The sequence below is a fragment of the Fukomys damarensis genome, unplaced genomic scaffold, assembly GCF_012274545.1.
Source record: "Fukomys damarensis isolate Sample0158 unplaced genomic scaffold, DMR_v1.0_HiC HiC_scaffold_27, whole genome shotgun sequence".
NCBI lineage: Eukaryota > Metazoa > Chordata > Mammalia > Rodentia > Bathyergidae > Fukomys > Fukomys damarensis.
Window position 1 is genome coordinate 35467495 of NW_022900939.1, and position 16106 is coordinate 35483600.

The 16106-nt window shown below is 34.4% G+C and overlaps 1 protein-coding gene across 1 annotated transcript in view; it reads left to right on the forward strand.

Annotated features, from left to right (window-relative positions):
• The window catches only part of Senp6 (SUMO specific peptidase 6), an 88095-nt gene that overhangs the window by 8685 nt on the left and 63304 nt on the right, over positions 1-16106 (forward strand). The window contains exons 4-6 of the mRNA XM_010617914.3: positions 4874-5019; positions 5847-5951; positions 10416-10436. Coding sequence (XP_010616216.1) covers positions 4874-5019; positions 5847-5951; positions 10416-10436 — 272 coding nt within the window. The remainder of the gene's footprint in view (positions 1-4873; positions 5020-5846; positions 5952-10415; positions 10437-16106) is intronic.

The window sequence follows — 16106 nt, forward strand, 5'->3', positions numbered from 1 at the left end:
CCCAGCCCATGAATATTCCTTCTTTACTTAAATTTATTATGTGATATGTAATTTTGAGTGAAAGGTGCATTGATAATTTTTGCATGTGTAGCAGTCCCCTGAAATATTCATGCAGCAAATGCATATTGAGCAGAGTATTCTAGATGCTAGCAAACAAGACAGATTTCTTTTTCTGTGGAATTTAAATTCTCGTAATTGGCTGTTCCCACTAGTTACTGAATGATATGTTAAATTTAGAAACTGGCATACTAATTCATGAATGACCCACATACAGCCTACAAATAATGGTCCATAAGCTAGAATGGGTTTTATACTTTAAAATATTTTGGGGAAAAATCAGAAGAGTGCTATATTATAAGTAAAACTTACATGAAATTCAAATTTGTATCCATAAATGAAAATATTCTGGAAAACAGCCGTACTCCTTCATGTATTGTCTTTGGATGCTTTTGTCCTGCAACAACAGATATGAATATTTGGACAAAATTGTGTAGATGAGTAGAAAAACTTTATCGATATGTGCTGCTGTTTTTACTGTGTAAATGTGTTCTACACATTATGATAGAAAAAATAAAGCCTTTTTAACTGGCTGGCATATACATTCTAAGCCTAATAACTGTCCACTTTAAAGTACTGTTGTGAGGTTTATGAGAGACTATGTAACTCACGTAATGCATGACACCAATAGTCTTCCACAACAGCTGTATTTTGTTAGCATTATTAAATGCAGTTATTGAATCTTTGTAAATTAGTTTTCTTTTTCAAATAATGATATATTCATAGTTGCAAAATTGACTCCAGTAATGCCCATGTTTATATGGTTTTCGAGTAGTATGATTGTTTTAAACTTAGCCATCTGTTCACATTAGTTCTCCTGATGCTGTGCTTGCGCATCTGGAAAACCTGTGTTGGGCTAGGAGGGAAGGGCAGATAAATTCCAGATAGAATATATCATCTTGACTTTATTAACAGAAGTAGTTTAATACATAAGATAATGAGTCATAAGTGACTCAGCTTTTACTTTTCACTTTATTTTTCTCCTAATAAGTTGATGCAGGTTACCAAATTAAGAGCACAGAATTATGGAAAATAAAAACTATTAGAAAAGTAGAGGTGCCGCGTTACCTAGTTATGTGCGTGATTTTATTGTTTTTTTGTTTTGTTTTGTTTTGCCTTTAGAGAAAGGATCTTGCTCTGTAATCCAGGCTGTCCTTGACTGGCCTTGAACTCACTGTGTAGCCCTGGCTAGTCTTGAACTTGAACTTGAACTCAGCCTCCCTTGGGTTATAGGCATGTACCACCATGCCCATTTTATATTGTTTAGATTCAGCGGTTATATTGTGGCAGCTGGAATTATGCCTTACAATTTTAAAATCGTGATAAGAGAATCTACAAATATATATTCTGTGATTCTCCTATGGAATGATCACAGTCCCAGCCACATTCTAAATGATGGTAGGAAACCTAACTAAGCTAGAGTTACTAGTTGTTTATTGCTGATTAAAGCTGTAAAGCATATAAGCAACCAATGAAAAGGAGAGTTGGTAATTTAAAGAATTTTACTAATACAGTAGATTCTCTTGCTTTGATTGTAATATCTGGGAAGAGGTATACACCACCCCATGCCATGCCACTGCTCTGCTGGAACACGGCTCTTGGTGATCCTAAACCCCGTGTCCGTAAAAGAAACTACAGAAGCAGACTTTAAAAGCAGGTGATTTATTTGAAGGTTGGGGAAAGGGAGAGACGGACAGCTAGCTAAGTCCTCTGGACAATTAAGGAGCATTTGAAGGGGAAATAGGGAAACACTCCTTCTGGAGGAGTGGGGAGCTTTGTAGCTCCTTTTCTCAGGTTTCTTCTCCCTTTGTAGGCTCCTGGAATTTGATTGGCTCTGTGGCTGTTTTTGGTCCTCCCCTTGGGTTTCTTTGGGTCATGTGACCTTTACTGTTGATGGAGACTAGAATTATGGGGGGGTAGTTTAGATTTAAGGGTTATGTAAGAGGGTTTATGTTAATTGCACTACTGGAGACCTTCCGCGCTTAGTTTCTTTGCCTTTGTTTTTCTGATTACTTGAATCTAATCTACTGGAGCAGAGGCCACCTCTAGCTGCCCTTAGTAAATCTCCATTAACTTCTAACAAAGCTCAAGGAGGCCTTCATCCAATCTTTTCCCTACCTAGGGGGTATCCTGTACGTACATGATAATGGGCATTGGGTTGTCTGTAGCTTTGCCCACATGCTTTCTCAGGAAGAAAATTTGAAGCCAGGTGTGGTGGCATATGGCTATAATCCCAGCATTTTGGGAAGCTGAGGCAGGAGAATCGCAAATTCAAGACCAACCCGGGCAATTTAGTGACTTAGGGAGATGGTGCCTCAAAATGAAAAATAGAAAGTGCTGAGATGTATCCCCTGAGTTCAATCCTGGTACCACTCCCCTCTCCTCAAAAAAGGAAGGAACAGTTGGCTGAGTGCCTATGTATCAAGGTAATCTTGATTTAAACAATTCATTCTTAAGAGGAAGGTTTAATTTCCATATTAGTAAAGCAATTTTTAGCATAGATCTTTTTCTTGAGATGCTCTGTATCCTACTGATTTCAGTTTTTACTAGAATAACATTGTCTGATATTGTCTCTTGTTAGAAATGTACATTTGTGTTTCCTACAAACACCACTGTAAAATTTCCTCCCGCCAGGTGGTATGAGAAAGCAAAGACTTTGAAATCAGACCAGTCTTTGTTCTAGTTTAGTTCAGGCAAATTATTCTGGCTAAGTGTGTTTGGGGGGTTAGGGGGGTTGAGACAGTGTCTCATGCAGTTCAGGTTGGCTTTGAGCTCACTGTGGAGTCCAGGGTGGCTTTGAAGTCCCAGCGACCCCGAATACTGGGATCACAGGGGTGGGCCACCATACCTGGCCTCACTTTGCTTTTTAAGCTAAATGATTTCTAAAACATAGGGATAAACTTTTATAAAGTTTACATAATACACAAGAGAGATTTTGTTGAGGAAGAACAATCTATGAGGGAAATTTGAGTGTTTTCTGCCTGTCACTCATTAAAGGTCAAGTAACTGACCTGATGTTTTAGGTCCAGTTGCTGGACCCAACCTGAAGAACTACTATAATGTATAATAAAATAAGGAGATTATCCCAGCATGGTGGCACCTGCCTATAATTACAGCACTTAGGAGGTAGAGGCAAGAAGACCATGCATGAATTTGAGGTCAGTCCCAGACCTGCTGGGGCAGAGCAGTTTGTTTTAACTCGTCCAGGTAATTCTGGTATAATAAAAAATTTGAGCATGTTACTTTAATCCACCTGAGAATTCAAATTATGACAAAGAAGCTGGATTTCCTTTGTGGGGGCTGTACTATTTCTCATTTATAGTTGTACTCTCCTATCTTCATTCATATTTTGAGGTGTTTATGAGTCCTGCTGTGCCTGGCGGATGTAAAACTTCAATATTTGTCTCCCTAGCAGTGTAAATATGTTGGAAATTCACTTCTACTTTCTGTGGAACTCTAGCTTTTGTCTCCCTAGCTATGTGAATATGTTGGAAATTTATTTCATTTTAGCCTCTTGGCTGCATCTTCTGGGATCATAGATCCTTTATAGGAAAATATCTCACATCTTGGGTTAGCTCTCCAGGTTTCTTATCCTTGATGGTCCTTTTTTATCCAGGAAAGACAGTGATGGCAAACCCGTGACACATGTGCAGTCACAGGCTGTTTGTATCATTGAAAGCTCTAAAAGGTTTGCCATCACTGGATTAAAAAGCAGTGAAATGTCTTGAGGAAAAGAAAGTAAGAAGCAGTATGTCAAAAGTAGATAATTTGGATTATGGAATATAGATATGTCAGAAAGTAAGAATAGTGCTGGCTCACTGAATGCTTTCCTCAAGAGGACTTGTTGAGATATTTTTTGAGACACTGTGGAGTTTATATAGAAATAATTAGGGGGAAAAGACCAGTTACCATCTTAGCAGTGTAGTTTCTTACAAAAGAATACAAAAGAAAATTTAAAACTTGTCTTGAAAAATTGAATGTTCAAGACTAGCAAGATCTTATCTTTTAAAAAAAAAAAAAGTGCCAGGTGCATTGGCACTTAACCTGTACACCAAGCTAGTTGGGAGGCTGGGGCAGGAGCATCACTTGAGCTCAGGAGTTTGATGCAAGCCTGAGCAGCATACTGAGACCTTAACATAATGAAATAACAAAAAAGAAATTAAGAGTGATTTTATTTTTAATGTCATTTTTGGGAAATTATCAGTAAGAACTGAGGACTTTTGCCAGAGTGTAAAATCTTGTGCAGTAAAAGTAACCAAGGTAGGTTCTTTGTTAAGGGATTCCCAAGGGGAATGGGACATCCTGTTACACTGAGATCTCTCCCACATGATTAGTATTAATATGTTTATGTTACAGTTGCCATCTGTGAAGGTATCACAACCCTTTCAGTTTCTGTGTTTCTATAGAAATTTTAATGTAAAGCAAAAATCCTTACAGAAAGGCACCTGTTTAAATAACAAGTCATATTTTGCAGTACTGCCCTAAAGATAACACCAAGGCCTTCTAAGAAGAGGGAAGGCTTGTTTTTAACTCTCTGGAGAAAGCTATCCTGAGGTCTGCTATCCTTAGTTTTTCATATATCTTTAGAAAGGTTTGAAAAGAAAATAATATATTCCCATGTTCCTACATATTTGCATTGTCTTTAAAAAAATTATTACAGCTAAAATACTCTCAGGTCTATACCACAGTTGTCACCTACCCCCTCCATCCCCAAGGAGTTGTACATTTTTTACTCGTTTTTTTAGTGAGTTTTCAAGTAGTTGTTGATATATTGTGGTGTTAATTGACTCTTTAATATTTATGGATCTTTTTACAGTTAAATCGTCCATCTGAAATTGTTGCTACTAGTTCTGGTGATTTCATCTTGAAGACATATGTGGGACGAAACAAGAGTGAAAGTTTTAAAACTTTGAAAGGCAACCCAATTGGAATTAACATGTTGAGCAACAATAAGAAATTGAGGTATAGGTGCATCACCACACTTTCCTACAGAAAAGATAGAGTTTGGCACGAAATCACTATCTTTGTGGCCAGTAGGCCCACCCTGTATCTTTTCTTTTAAATTTGTCAGTAGACCAACACATAGGGTGATCTCAGTATATGGATTTTTTGCTTTAAATCTGGGGAGTAGGATTGATTGCATTGGTTTTTAGGTTTTGAATAAAACATATCTCAAACATTTCAATAGGCTGGCATCTCATACATTGGCTTTTATATAATAAGTAGACTCTTAGTTGTAATATTAGAAATGGAAGGCACTATGAGCTAGGGTGGTCATCTCATTTAGAAGATACCTAGAAATTTAAGATTATTTTAACAAGGGCCTTCCCTCCCCCTAAAGATTTCTTGTTGCTCTCGTCTTCCAGATATAACCCAGCTTTCTTAGTGGTTATCATAGTGAACTACTGTTACTTAGTATTTGATTATCAGTAGCAATGCATATATCAGGTTAAAATTATGTTATTTCTACTCTGTCAATTTATAGATAGCTGAGACTCATGAAGCTTAATTTTCAAGTTAGTGGCAGAATCAGAGTTAAAATTTAGGAATCCTGGTTTCTCTTCTAATGTTCTGTTTTTCCTTGAAAACATTTGAAAGAATTAGGAGACATTTGAAAGAATTAGGGAAATAGAGTATTCCTAGTGAACAATTTTGTATGGCTAAAGTTTTTTTAAGTAGTAAACTAAAGATTTTTATGTATGTGCTCAGATTTTAAAGAATCTTTCTTTGGTCATCATGTGTATAATTTTTCCCCGTTCAAATTATTCCTTGTTTTTTGAATTTTGCAGTGAAAATACACAAAATACGTCATTATGTTCTGGAACTATAGTTCATGGTAGACGTTTTCATCATGCTCATGTACAAATACCAGTAGTAAAAACAGCAGCCCAAAGGTAAGGATCGGAATTCTCTTTGTTTAGTATGTGCATTCCACCCTCTTTAAAAAGTGGTGTTTTACTTTAAGTTAAAATTTTTTTTCTCCTATGTGAAACTTTGCTGTTTTCATTCTAAAAGATATGTCTCTAAAATAATTCATGACCTGAAATTTTTATACTGTATCTGCCTTTGAAAAAATCGCATTCTATAAATACATAAATTTAAAATAAGTCATTCTGTTGTTTTGCAGTCTAGATCTAAGAATATATTTAAATAATGCTAGTTTATAATTTGAACCTTAAGAGTTTACTTGAGATATCCTTTTAGTATTGAGCTCTGAAAGATAAACTGCTTTACTTGCTTTCTAAGGTTTATAAAATTTCATAGTACTGAAATAAATCTAGTCAATTTTAAATTTTTTGGAAAATTTTGATTTCAGTAGTTTTAGTTGATCTGGAAAGTATTGCTTCAATGTTAATGAAAGTAATAGTTGAGAAAAGCTTGGTATTTTAAATACTTTGGAGAGTTTTCAGAACCATTTTTGGATTGTTTATATTCCCTTTCACTTGACTCAAGTTGCTAGGTTCTAGCAGTTAAATAGACTGTTGCATTATAGTTTTCAAAAAGTAGTAAAATTTAAAAATTTGTAACACATTTTAGGTGCTGTTCTTCATTATTTAAAAATGTCAATCTAGGCTGCTGTTCACTAAGGAAATGTTTCAGTTTTATGGTTTGCTTTTTCCCCAGTACTAGGAATGGAACCCAGAGAGCAATGAACTCTTTTACTTATAATTTACTTATTAGATTTGTTCGTTTGTTTTTTTGTTTTATTTTGTTGTTGTTGCCGCTTCCGTTGTTTTGGAGATAGGGTCTCACTTGTAGTTCAGGCTGGCCTTGAACTCACTGTATATCCAGGACTGACCTTGAGCTTGTACCAGTCCTCTTGCCTCAGCCTGCCCTTCCTGAGCTTCCTGAATGCTGGGATTACCATGCCCAGCTATTTATTTTTATTTTGAGACAGTGTCTTGATAAGTTGCCCAGGCTGGCCTTGAACTTGTGCCTTCTACCTTAGAAAATGTGTCTTGAGCCTTAGTGATTTTTGTCATATTTGATATTTACATAGATTTACTGTAACATAAAAATCTTAAGTTTCTCATACTTTAGATTTTCTAAATCTTTCTTTTGCTTTATTGTTTGTTCCATGAGAGTTTTTACAGAAGATATTTGAAAAGTTCAGTTGAAAGACAAAAAACAAATGATTATACTTAAACATTGGCTTGTCCTAACGGATAAAGTATGCAAACTAAGCTCTTTGGCCTATGTGTGTATGGCACAGAAGATAAAAGGAGAATAATTAGGGGAGGGAAGAGGAGACACAGGCTCATACATTAATCACAATAATAGGAACTGTTGCTGAGGAGGTACTGTCTTGATATTCTGATAAAATTAATTTAAAGTTTTTTATGACTAAAATTAAATTAATCGTGCTTTTGAAATTATCCATTTGGAATTGTTTGCATAGTGACCTATTTTTTAATCCCTTATTTCCTCATTGGAATATTTTAAAAATGATTACAGTATGGAAATTGGATTATTTTATTTTTTATTACAGGTCTCAGCACCTATTATACCTTAAATGTATTCCATCACTCATCTTTATAAATGACTAGATTCAGTTTATAAGAGCTAGTATTTAACAGTAAAATATTGTTCTTAAAAACAGCTACAGGGCCGGAGATTTAGCTCAGCAGCCCCGCACCTGTCTGGTAAGCTTGAGGTTCCTAAGTTCATTCCCTGGTACCAAAAAACAAAACAAAACAACACAACAGCAGCAACCTCAGTTAATCTGTATTCAAGCAATCTTGAGTGAAAATATTTGACAGAAATGATTAAAAGCAATAAATAAAATTGTAGAGTCAGGTAAGCAGGACAGATTCTACTTGTTTCTCTTTTACTCTGTATAAGAATAAATATTTTATTCCACCTGCAGTGTGACTGTCATTAAAAATATTTTGATTTCAAAGTCAGGTCATTGAGAGGTTTTTCACTTTGCTTGCTTCAAAATCAGTGAGCAGGCGTAGATGAGAAATAGTATTCAGAGATAAATGTGACAAAGTGCTTGCCCTTGGAGACCAAATTTAATTAGGATAGAAGGTAAAAAGAAATAAACACACGGTAACTGCAGTACTAGAGATATGCAAAGTATGTGTACTTAATATTACTGATAAGGAAGAAGTCACAACTAAGGAAGCACTAAAAGGAGCTTTGAGTGTCCTGGGTATGTAAAAGGGTGCTCATGCCACAGTATCCACATCTTCAAAGACATTGAGAGAAAATTCACTTATGATAGTTGGCACTGAGCAGAATTGTTAGGCCTCAGGTGAAAGTGAGGGTGAACACCCTGGCTTACAATGGCCTTTAAAGCTTCTGATAAAAATTCTCTGTCTTAATTTGAAATTGAAAGAAATGCTACCAATTTGGTAACTCACACACAATATTCTTGGGGTATCAGTATACAGTACTGTTAGCTTTGAATATGTACAGCTTCCTTTTTAAAGTGAATCAGACCTGAATACTAAGACATTTGTAAATTCTTTAGTGCGAGATACCTTTTTATCTAAAGAGCAATGAATGAATGTGGTGTGGTGGGTACGCACCTATAATCCCAACATTTGGAGGCTGAGGCAGGAGGATCGCAGTAAGTTCAGGGCCAGCCTGAACTATGTACATACAGGGACCCTGTCTCCAAAAAAACTCCATAAAGGCAATGAGTGAAGACTGTTAAATATTTAGCTAATCTTTGGGAGCTAATTAAAATTCTAGTCTGTTTTCTCATTACTAATCCAGATAATAATTTTTAATTCATATTTAAACGATAGGTTGGGCCAGGGATTTGGTTCAGCAGCACAGCACCTGCCTAGCAAGCGCAAGGTCTGAGTTTGATTCCCAGTATTGGAAAAGAAATAAGAATAAAAGATAGGTTGCCCATACTCTAATGGTGGTAAAGGAGACTAGTATTAGTATGGGAAAGGAAATGTAGAAAATTGAAAAAATATGTAAATCTTTACTGCCCATGCCCCTTAATTCAGACTTAAAGAAACATCTTGTGGGCTTGTTTTATTTATATTTTCACAGTGGGGTGCATTAAAGGAGAGGCACAAAAAACTTGGAAGGGGAAATAAATGTTTGCAAAAAAAGTATAATCTGTGAGTGAGAAAATGGGCTCCTAAATAAGCCAGATTTAACTATTTGCAAAGAGCACCATCTTGAAAGAATCTTTACAGTTTTAAATTGACATGGGTGACAAAACTGATGTCTTTTTCCCCCACCTTAATAAAAAATGTTGAGACTACTAGAACAGCACTAGTTCAAGGAAAATTTTCCTTTCCATTTTGTGTGAAATAGTCCAAGAATTAGGTTGATACTTTTACAGACTTAATGACATGATTAATGACAACCTCCCTGTTTTTTATAACTATGTGTAAGCTCCTGTAGGGCAGGACTTCACAAACTCATTGAAACTGCATATGGAGTGCTGTGACTTGTAAATTAGGTATCATATAATAAATTAATTTTTCTGAAGAATAACGTGAGGGGAAATTTTTAAAGAATTTTTTCCTTCTTCCTAATTCCTTTGGCTTATTGGGAAAACCTTACCTGCTTATTTTACCTCTGTTCTATATTCTACCTCTCTTCTCTGTACCAGGTGAGTTTAAAAAATAACAAAACGGAAAAGCTAAATTCTCTCACTTTTTGGGCTCAATACTGTAAAATTGAAATTACTAGATTAGGTGATAAGTCTAATTTAAGAGTAAATTTTAAAATATGTGTAAGTTTATAGTGATTCTTTTCCTTCATTGTTGAAACAATATATGTATAAAGATGTTACCATATATTTTTAAATAAGTTCAGATTAAATTATTTATGTGCTCAACATGATGGGAATACAAGAGTCAATATAGGATCTGAGAATGTTTGTAAACTGTGCTTTGCTTATTGTTCTGAATATTTAATTCCTTGGATAAATAATTTCAGGATGTGAATCTGGGACTTTATTCTAAATTGGAGACTGTATAGTTCCATTCTTGAGTAATTGATGTTTTTTTTGTTGTTGTTTTGAGTTTCTATTTACTTTGCAAAAGTGTGGAACTTTTATACATTGGACTTCTGATAAGAGGCCATTATTTTAAGTCCCAGGCTTTTCCTTTTTTCCCAAATAAACACACACTATTTATTCCAGGATATTTGTGTAGAACTTTCAGCCTTAAAATATTTTTTTCTTAATCAACAGTAAATAATCATACTTTTGACAATAGGATTGGAATCAGTAAATTTTCTAAAACATAGAATACATACAGAATGTCTAAAACAAATTGATTGCATTATAATTTTGCCTTATTAAGTATAGTTACTACAGCTGCAGTGATACATCAACAATGAGGTCTTGCCTCTTACTTTTTTTTTCTTTTTCATGTTTTAAGCAATCCGGACCGAAAAGAAAGGTAAGATCAATACTGATGAAATGAGAGCATGGGTATAACAGTAAAAGACTGGATTATTTATATGCTCTGAGAAATATCCCTTGCATTAGAGTTTATCATTAGATGTGGGGGATGGTAATGGTGGTGGTGGTGGTGGTGGTGGTGGTGGTGGTGGTGATTGCAGGGATGGGGATAAAAATAGGGCCTTGTGAATAGTAGGCAAGGGCTAAGTGATACATACAATGAGGTCTTGCCTCTTACTTTTTTTTTCTTTTTCATGTTTTAAGCAATCCGGACCGAAAAGAAAGGTAAGATCAATACTGATGAAATGAGAGCATGGGTATAACAGTAAAAGACTGGATTATTTATATGCTCTGAGAAATATCCCTTGCATTAGAGTTTATCATTAGATGTGGGGGATGGTAATGGTGGTGGTGGTGGTGGTGGTGGTGGTGGTGGTGGTGATTGCAGGGATGGGGATAAAAATAGGGCCTTGTGAATAGTAGGCAAGGGCTGTACCTCTGGGCTGGATCTCTAGTCCTTCAGGCTTATTGTTTCAATGTAAGGAAACCTGCTAATATTACAAGATGATATTTGGCTTCATGGGCGGTGTTGTAGTGTAATTCTCAACATATATTTTTTTCATGAATAATTACTACTTTATGTTAAAAGTAGAATATTTCCATGCCTTGGTAATAAAGTTGCTTTCAGTTATATCATCAAAATCTTTTTTGTTTGGTGCTGCACGTACCTCATAAGCACAAAGTCCTGAGTTTGATCCCTGGTGTGGGGGGTCCTTTTTGTATTTTATTGATAATGCTCCTATTTTTAATACTTTACTGTAGTAGAGAGCAGAGGGAGAATAGAATTAGAATAACTTGAGCCATAGTTAAAACCTTAAATATCAAATGTTTTTTTAAAAAAAAATCAAATGTTTTCTATTCTGACCAAAAAATATGTAATAGAATTTTATGATCAGCTTTCTCTTCTATCTATATTTGTTCCCTTTGTGCAAACACTGACAACCACATAATCTTTTAGGAGAAAGCTGAGTAATATAAATAACACAGTAAAAGGATTTTAAGAATCTACATTTCTTTGAATAGTGAAATGATGATACTTGTTCTAAATCAAATGTCTCCATGAGTTGGCCAGGGATTTAGCTCAATGGTTTTGCTGCCTGCTTTGCCAGCATAAGGTCCTGGGTTTGATTCCCTGGTATCGCCCCCTCAAAATGTCTCTAGAAGTAACTGTCCCCAGTAGGAAGTATGAGATACCTGTTGTGCATGTATTTGTCTCATATTTTCATGAGATTTGCAGAAGTCTTTTGTGAACCCTGCCTTCTTATCTCCCATATAGGTTAGAACCCTTGCATTAAAGCAATCCTCTTGGGTAATTGGTGTCGAAAGGATGTTCAATAATTTTAATTTTGTAATTTTAACCCTATAATTTTGTTTAAAGATGTATAGGAAATAAAGAGAAATCTGCAGTAGTTTGTAAAATTATTACATTTTACTTTATGAACACTGAGTTTGAGAAATACAAATTTTAAAAATGATCCTTTTGGGCCAGGGATTTAGCTCCACAGCCCATCGCCTGCCTGGCAAACTCAAGGTCCTGAGTTTGATTCCCGGTACACCAAAAAAAGATGATCCTTCCAGTAAAAAGATTTGAACATTTCTGAACATTTTGTTATTCTGAAATATTTCAAATCTCTGTGTTTTAATTGAATGGATTGTGTAAATATTATAATCTTTAATTTTTTTGCTCAGTCGCTACATTTTAAGTAAGAATGCTGTAATACAATAATATATTTAATAAAATTGCTAGAAATATACTGTACACTAACTTCATATTAATACACATGAAATAGACTCTTGTTTTAGCTAGATGAACACATTCATCCTGTATGCTATGCTGCAGTAATTAAAATGTAGGTGCTGCTATATTAGTATGATAAAAAGGTCTTGGATTATTTTCTTTTTCGTAGTTTTCATGAATTTGTATTGATTCTTTTCCCCTGCTTTGACGTCTTATGTATAATTATATAATGGAAGTTTATTAACTGATACATGCAACAAATACTTCTACGACCATATGTGCCAGGTGATCTTCTAGGAGCAAAGAGAAATCTGTTTACCCTCTTGCAGTTTACATTCCCATTGGAACAGTGCTAGAATAGTTGTCGTAAGATTGATAAGCTGTCATAACCAGTAAGTAGGCTCATTCCTTGCTTTAAAATAGCAATAACAATATTTACCTAATGTTAAGGGAATTTTATGAGGAACAAATAATTATTTTAAATTGAATTACTATAAATGTGTGAAACTAGTGGACATTAATAGGAATTGAAATTCTCTCAGTTTTTGTGCTGAGATTGCCTATAAGAACTTAAAAGCTCTTGAAAACTGAAAGAAGCTAGTGTTTATCAGTGATACTACAACAAATGTGTCTGAGCACTTTACTGAGGCTGAATTTAGTGTATACTCTTTAGATACTTACCTAAAATTATTTTGTGTTTGTCAGAGGTCAATTAACATTTGTGTTACCATATTTTACTTAGTAAAATTTTATTCACATAAGCCTTTCCTCCTACGAATACTGTAGGCCAGTGAAATAAAATGTAAACCTCTGAGTGAAATAAGTGTAATGTAAATGAAATAAATGTAAACTTCTGAAATAAACTCATAGAACAATGATTTATCTAATAACAACTAGATAGTTGTAGCTGGGGATTTAGTTCAGTGGCACAGTGCCTGCCTGGCAAGTTCAAGGTCCTGAGTTTGATCCCTGGTACCAAAAACAAAAACAAAAACAGAAAAACCCTAGATAGTTGTAAAAGATTAATCTTCCCAGGGTATTTTCACTTGTACTACATACTGAGTACCTTGAGGTATGTTACAAGCTTAAACCCAAGCTAAAATAAATAAATTATAGTATTAAGCTCCAGAGCCTGCAAACTTAAAAAAAGGAAAGTTGTTGTGGGTGACTTTGATCATTTGATGGACTCATTCTTTTCTGACTGATGGCCAGGTGGATGGTAAATGTACTGGTTAGCATGAGCAGCCTGGAGTATGTGCTCTGGTATTAGAGCTGTTTCATTTTTTTTTTTTAAATCCTCTCCCTGGATAAAGAATCTATTGATACATTATAAAAATGAAGTACAGGATGGTGGTTTTTTAATTTAGAATTTGTTTTTTATATTTTTATTGTGAAAAACCATGCATATTATAGAAAATTTGGAAACAGGAAGGTGAAAAGAATATAATCAAAATGTGGGAAATAATAACAAAAATATCTAGTTACAGGGTGTGTTTGAAAAGCCAAATATATTTTAAATTTTTACAATTATTAAAAAATATTGCAGTTAGGATTTTTGTTGCATTTCTTTTTATTTTCTATGCACTTTTTAATATACTTAACACTGTCTTATCATAATGAAAATACAACTGTGTGTTCTGAACTTTTGCCTAACAGTATGTTCTGAGTACTTGCCTATGTCAAGATGGCTTCTGAAAAATAATTTTAATAACTGCATAATAACATAATATATATATATATATATACACACACACATAATTTATCTGACCATTTGTTTAAAACGTTGATGCATCACTTTTGTATAAAATCTTTAATTGCAGTTCTTAGAATACATCTCTGAAAAAGTTCTTTGGTTATAAAAATAAATTTCAGATATTTTCAATAAGAGCTGCTAAATTATAGAAAGATGGAACAAGTAAGTTCTTAATAACTAAACTGCTGCTTCAAGATATCTGAAAATAAAAATACATTTTCATGATACCTTCTTAGAATTATAAAAGTTATTGAAATTTTTAAAATAAGAATTTAATAAGATGCTAGACTAGAAGCCACACACCTGTAATCCTAGCACTCGGGAGGCTGAGGCAGGAGGATCGCTGTGAGTTTGAGACCAGCCTGGGCTAATTAGTGAATTCCAGGTCAGTCTCAACTACATAGTGAAACCCTGTCTCAAAAAACCAAAAAGAAAAAAACATGCTAGACCAGTGGTGACAAGACCTATGGCGTGCATATTACAGTGCGCTGTTTGTATTATTGAAAACTCTAAAAGGCTGCCTGCCATCATGTGATAACTATAAGATTAGTTATAATTTCACTTGTAATCATTTGAAGTATATATTGAAAAGAGATGACCTCATTCACAACACCTAAAATTGAATACCCAGTTATGAAATTAATTATATAATCCCTTATAAATACATTTAAAGAACCTAATCTAAGACATACTATGTTTCTGCTTGACAAGAATTTATTTGAGCCATTTTTTTCTTAAAATAAGGTGCATTTAATGCAGTTCTGTTCAAAATCTCTCTCAGTTTGGTATTTTAAGACATTTGACTCTTAATTTAGTAAATTACTTGAGAAGAGCAAATTAAGGACTTTTTCTAAACAAAAGTAAGGGCTAAAGAATGAGTTGGCTTGCTGCATAATAAAGCCTACTGTAAAGAAAATGCTAATTGAACATGGAAACACTAGTGCAAGACTAAGTGAACAGATTGAGTATATTCAGCTTCCAGCCAAGCTGTCAAACCCATAAATAGAAACAAGTGCATGGTACCTTGTGTTTGTTTTTATTTCTGTTTGAGACAAGGTCTTGCTGTTTAGTTCAGGCTGGCCTCGAACTCGCAATCCTTTTGCCTTGGTCTACCAAATGTTGGGTTTATAGGCATGCACCACCATGCCCAGCTCTTCACAGTACCTTTCAAGTGCTCAGAAAAGGTGTTTTATGATCAGAAGAATGGCTTTTCTAGATTAGTTATTAATGTACAGAAAAGGTAGCACATAATCAGAGGTATATTTAATTTTAAACAACTGTGTAAGGATAGCAATGTTGTCAAAACAACCGCTGGTCACTATGCAGGCCTACAATAAAGCAATTAAAAACATTCATTTGTTAGCCAAGGTACAAAAGTCTGAGCACTTGAAAGGTACTGTGAACAAGTATTTCAAAGGTCCCATTCTATTACAGACGTGATACAGCAGTACAAGTGTGTGAGGAAATAGTTGTGGCCCTACCTCTGAGCAACACCCCTGCTTCTGCAGTCATGTTAACGTGTGAATGCAGCAGAAGTGTGCAAGTACAGGAAGGGTTGAGAGAAGAAAATAGCTAGGCCTTCAATAAATTAACGGTGGGTTGGTGGTGGGGGACACATGAATGCAAAATCATATAAAAATAAGAGAAAGAAAGAAACAGTGAAAGTAATATACAATCTAAAAAACAGTAAAATCAGATGAAAGGAAAATAAGAATCCTGTTAGCTGTTATAATACTTGTAATCCAGTTGAATATATTTAATATATACACTGTACTATATTGCTTGTAAGAATCATATAAAATAACACTGCAATTAAAGTTATGTTTAGATCCACAAGAGAAGTGCAAACAGAAAGCCAGAGTGATTTTTTTTTTTTTTTTTTTTTTTTTGGTGGTATTGGTAAAGAAACAGTTTGTAGGAGTATAACAAGTAAGTATAGGAACAAACCTAAAATACGTAAAATGCAAGAAGCTTGGTTAAAATACATTTTTGGAGATTTTAATAACTTTTTGAAAATTAAACTGCTTAATCAGTTAAAAATGCTTGGAATAAGAGTTTTTAACTGATGTTTTCTATGTAGAAGTTTGTCTTTTTTTTTTTTTTTTTTTTTTTTTTTT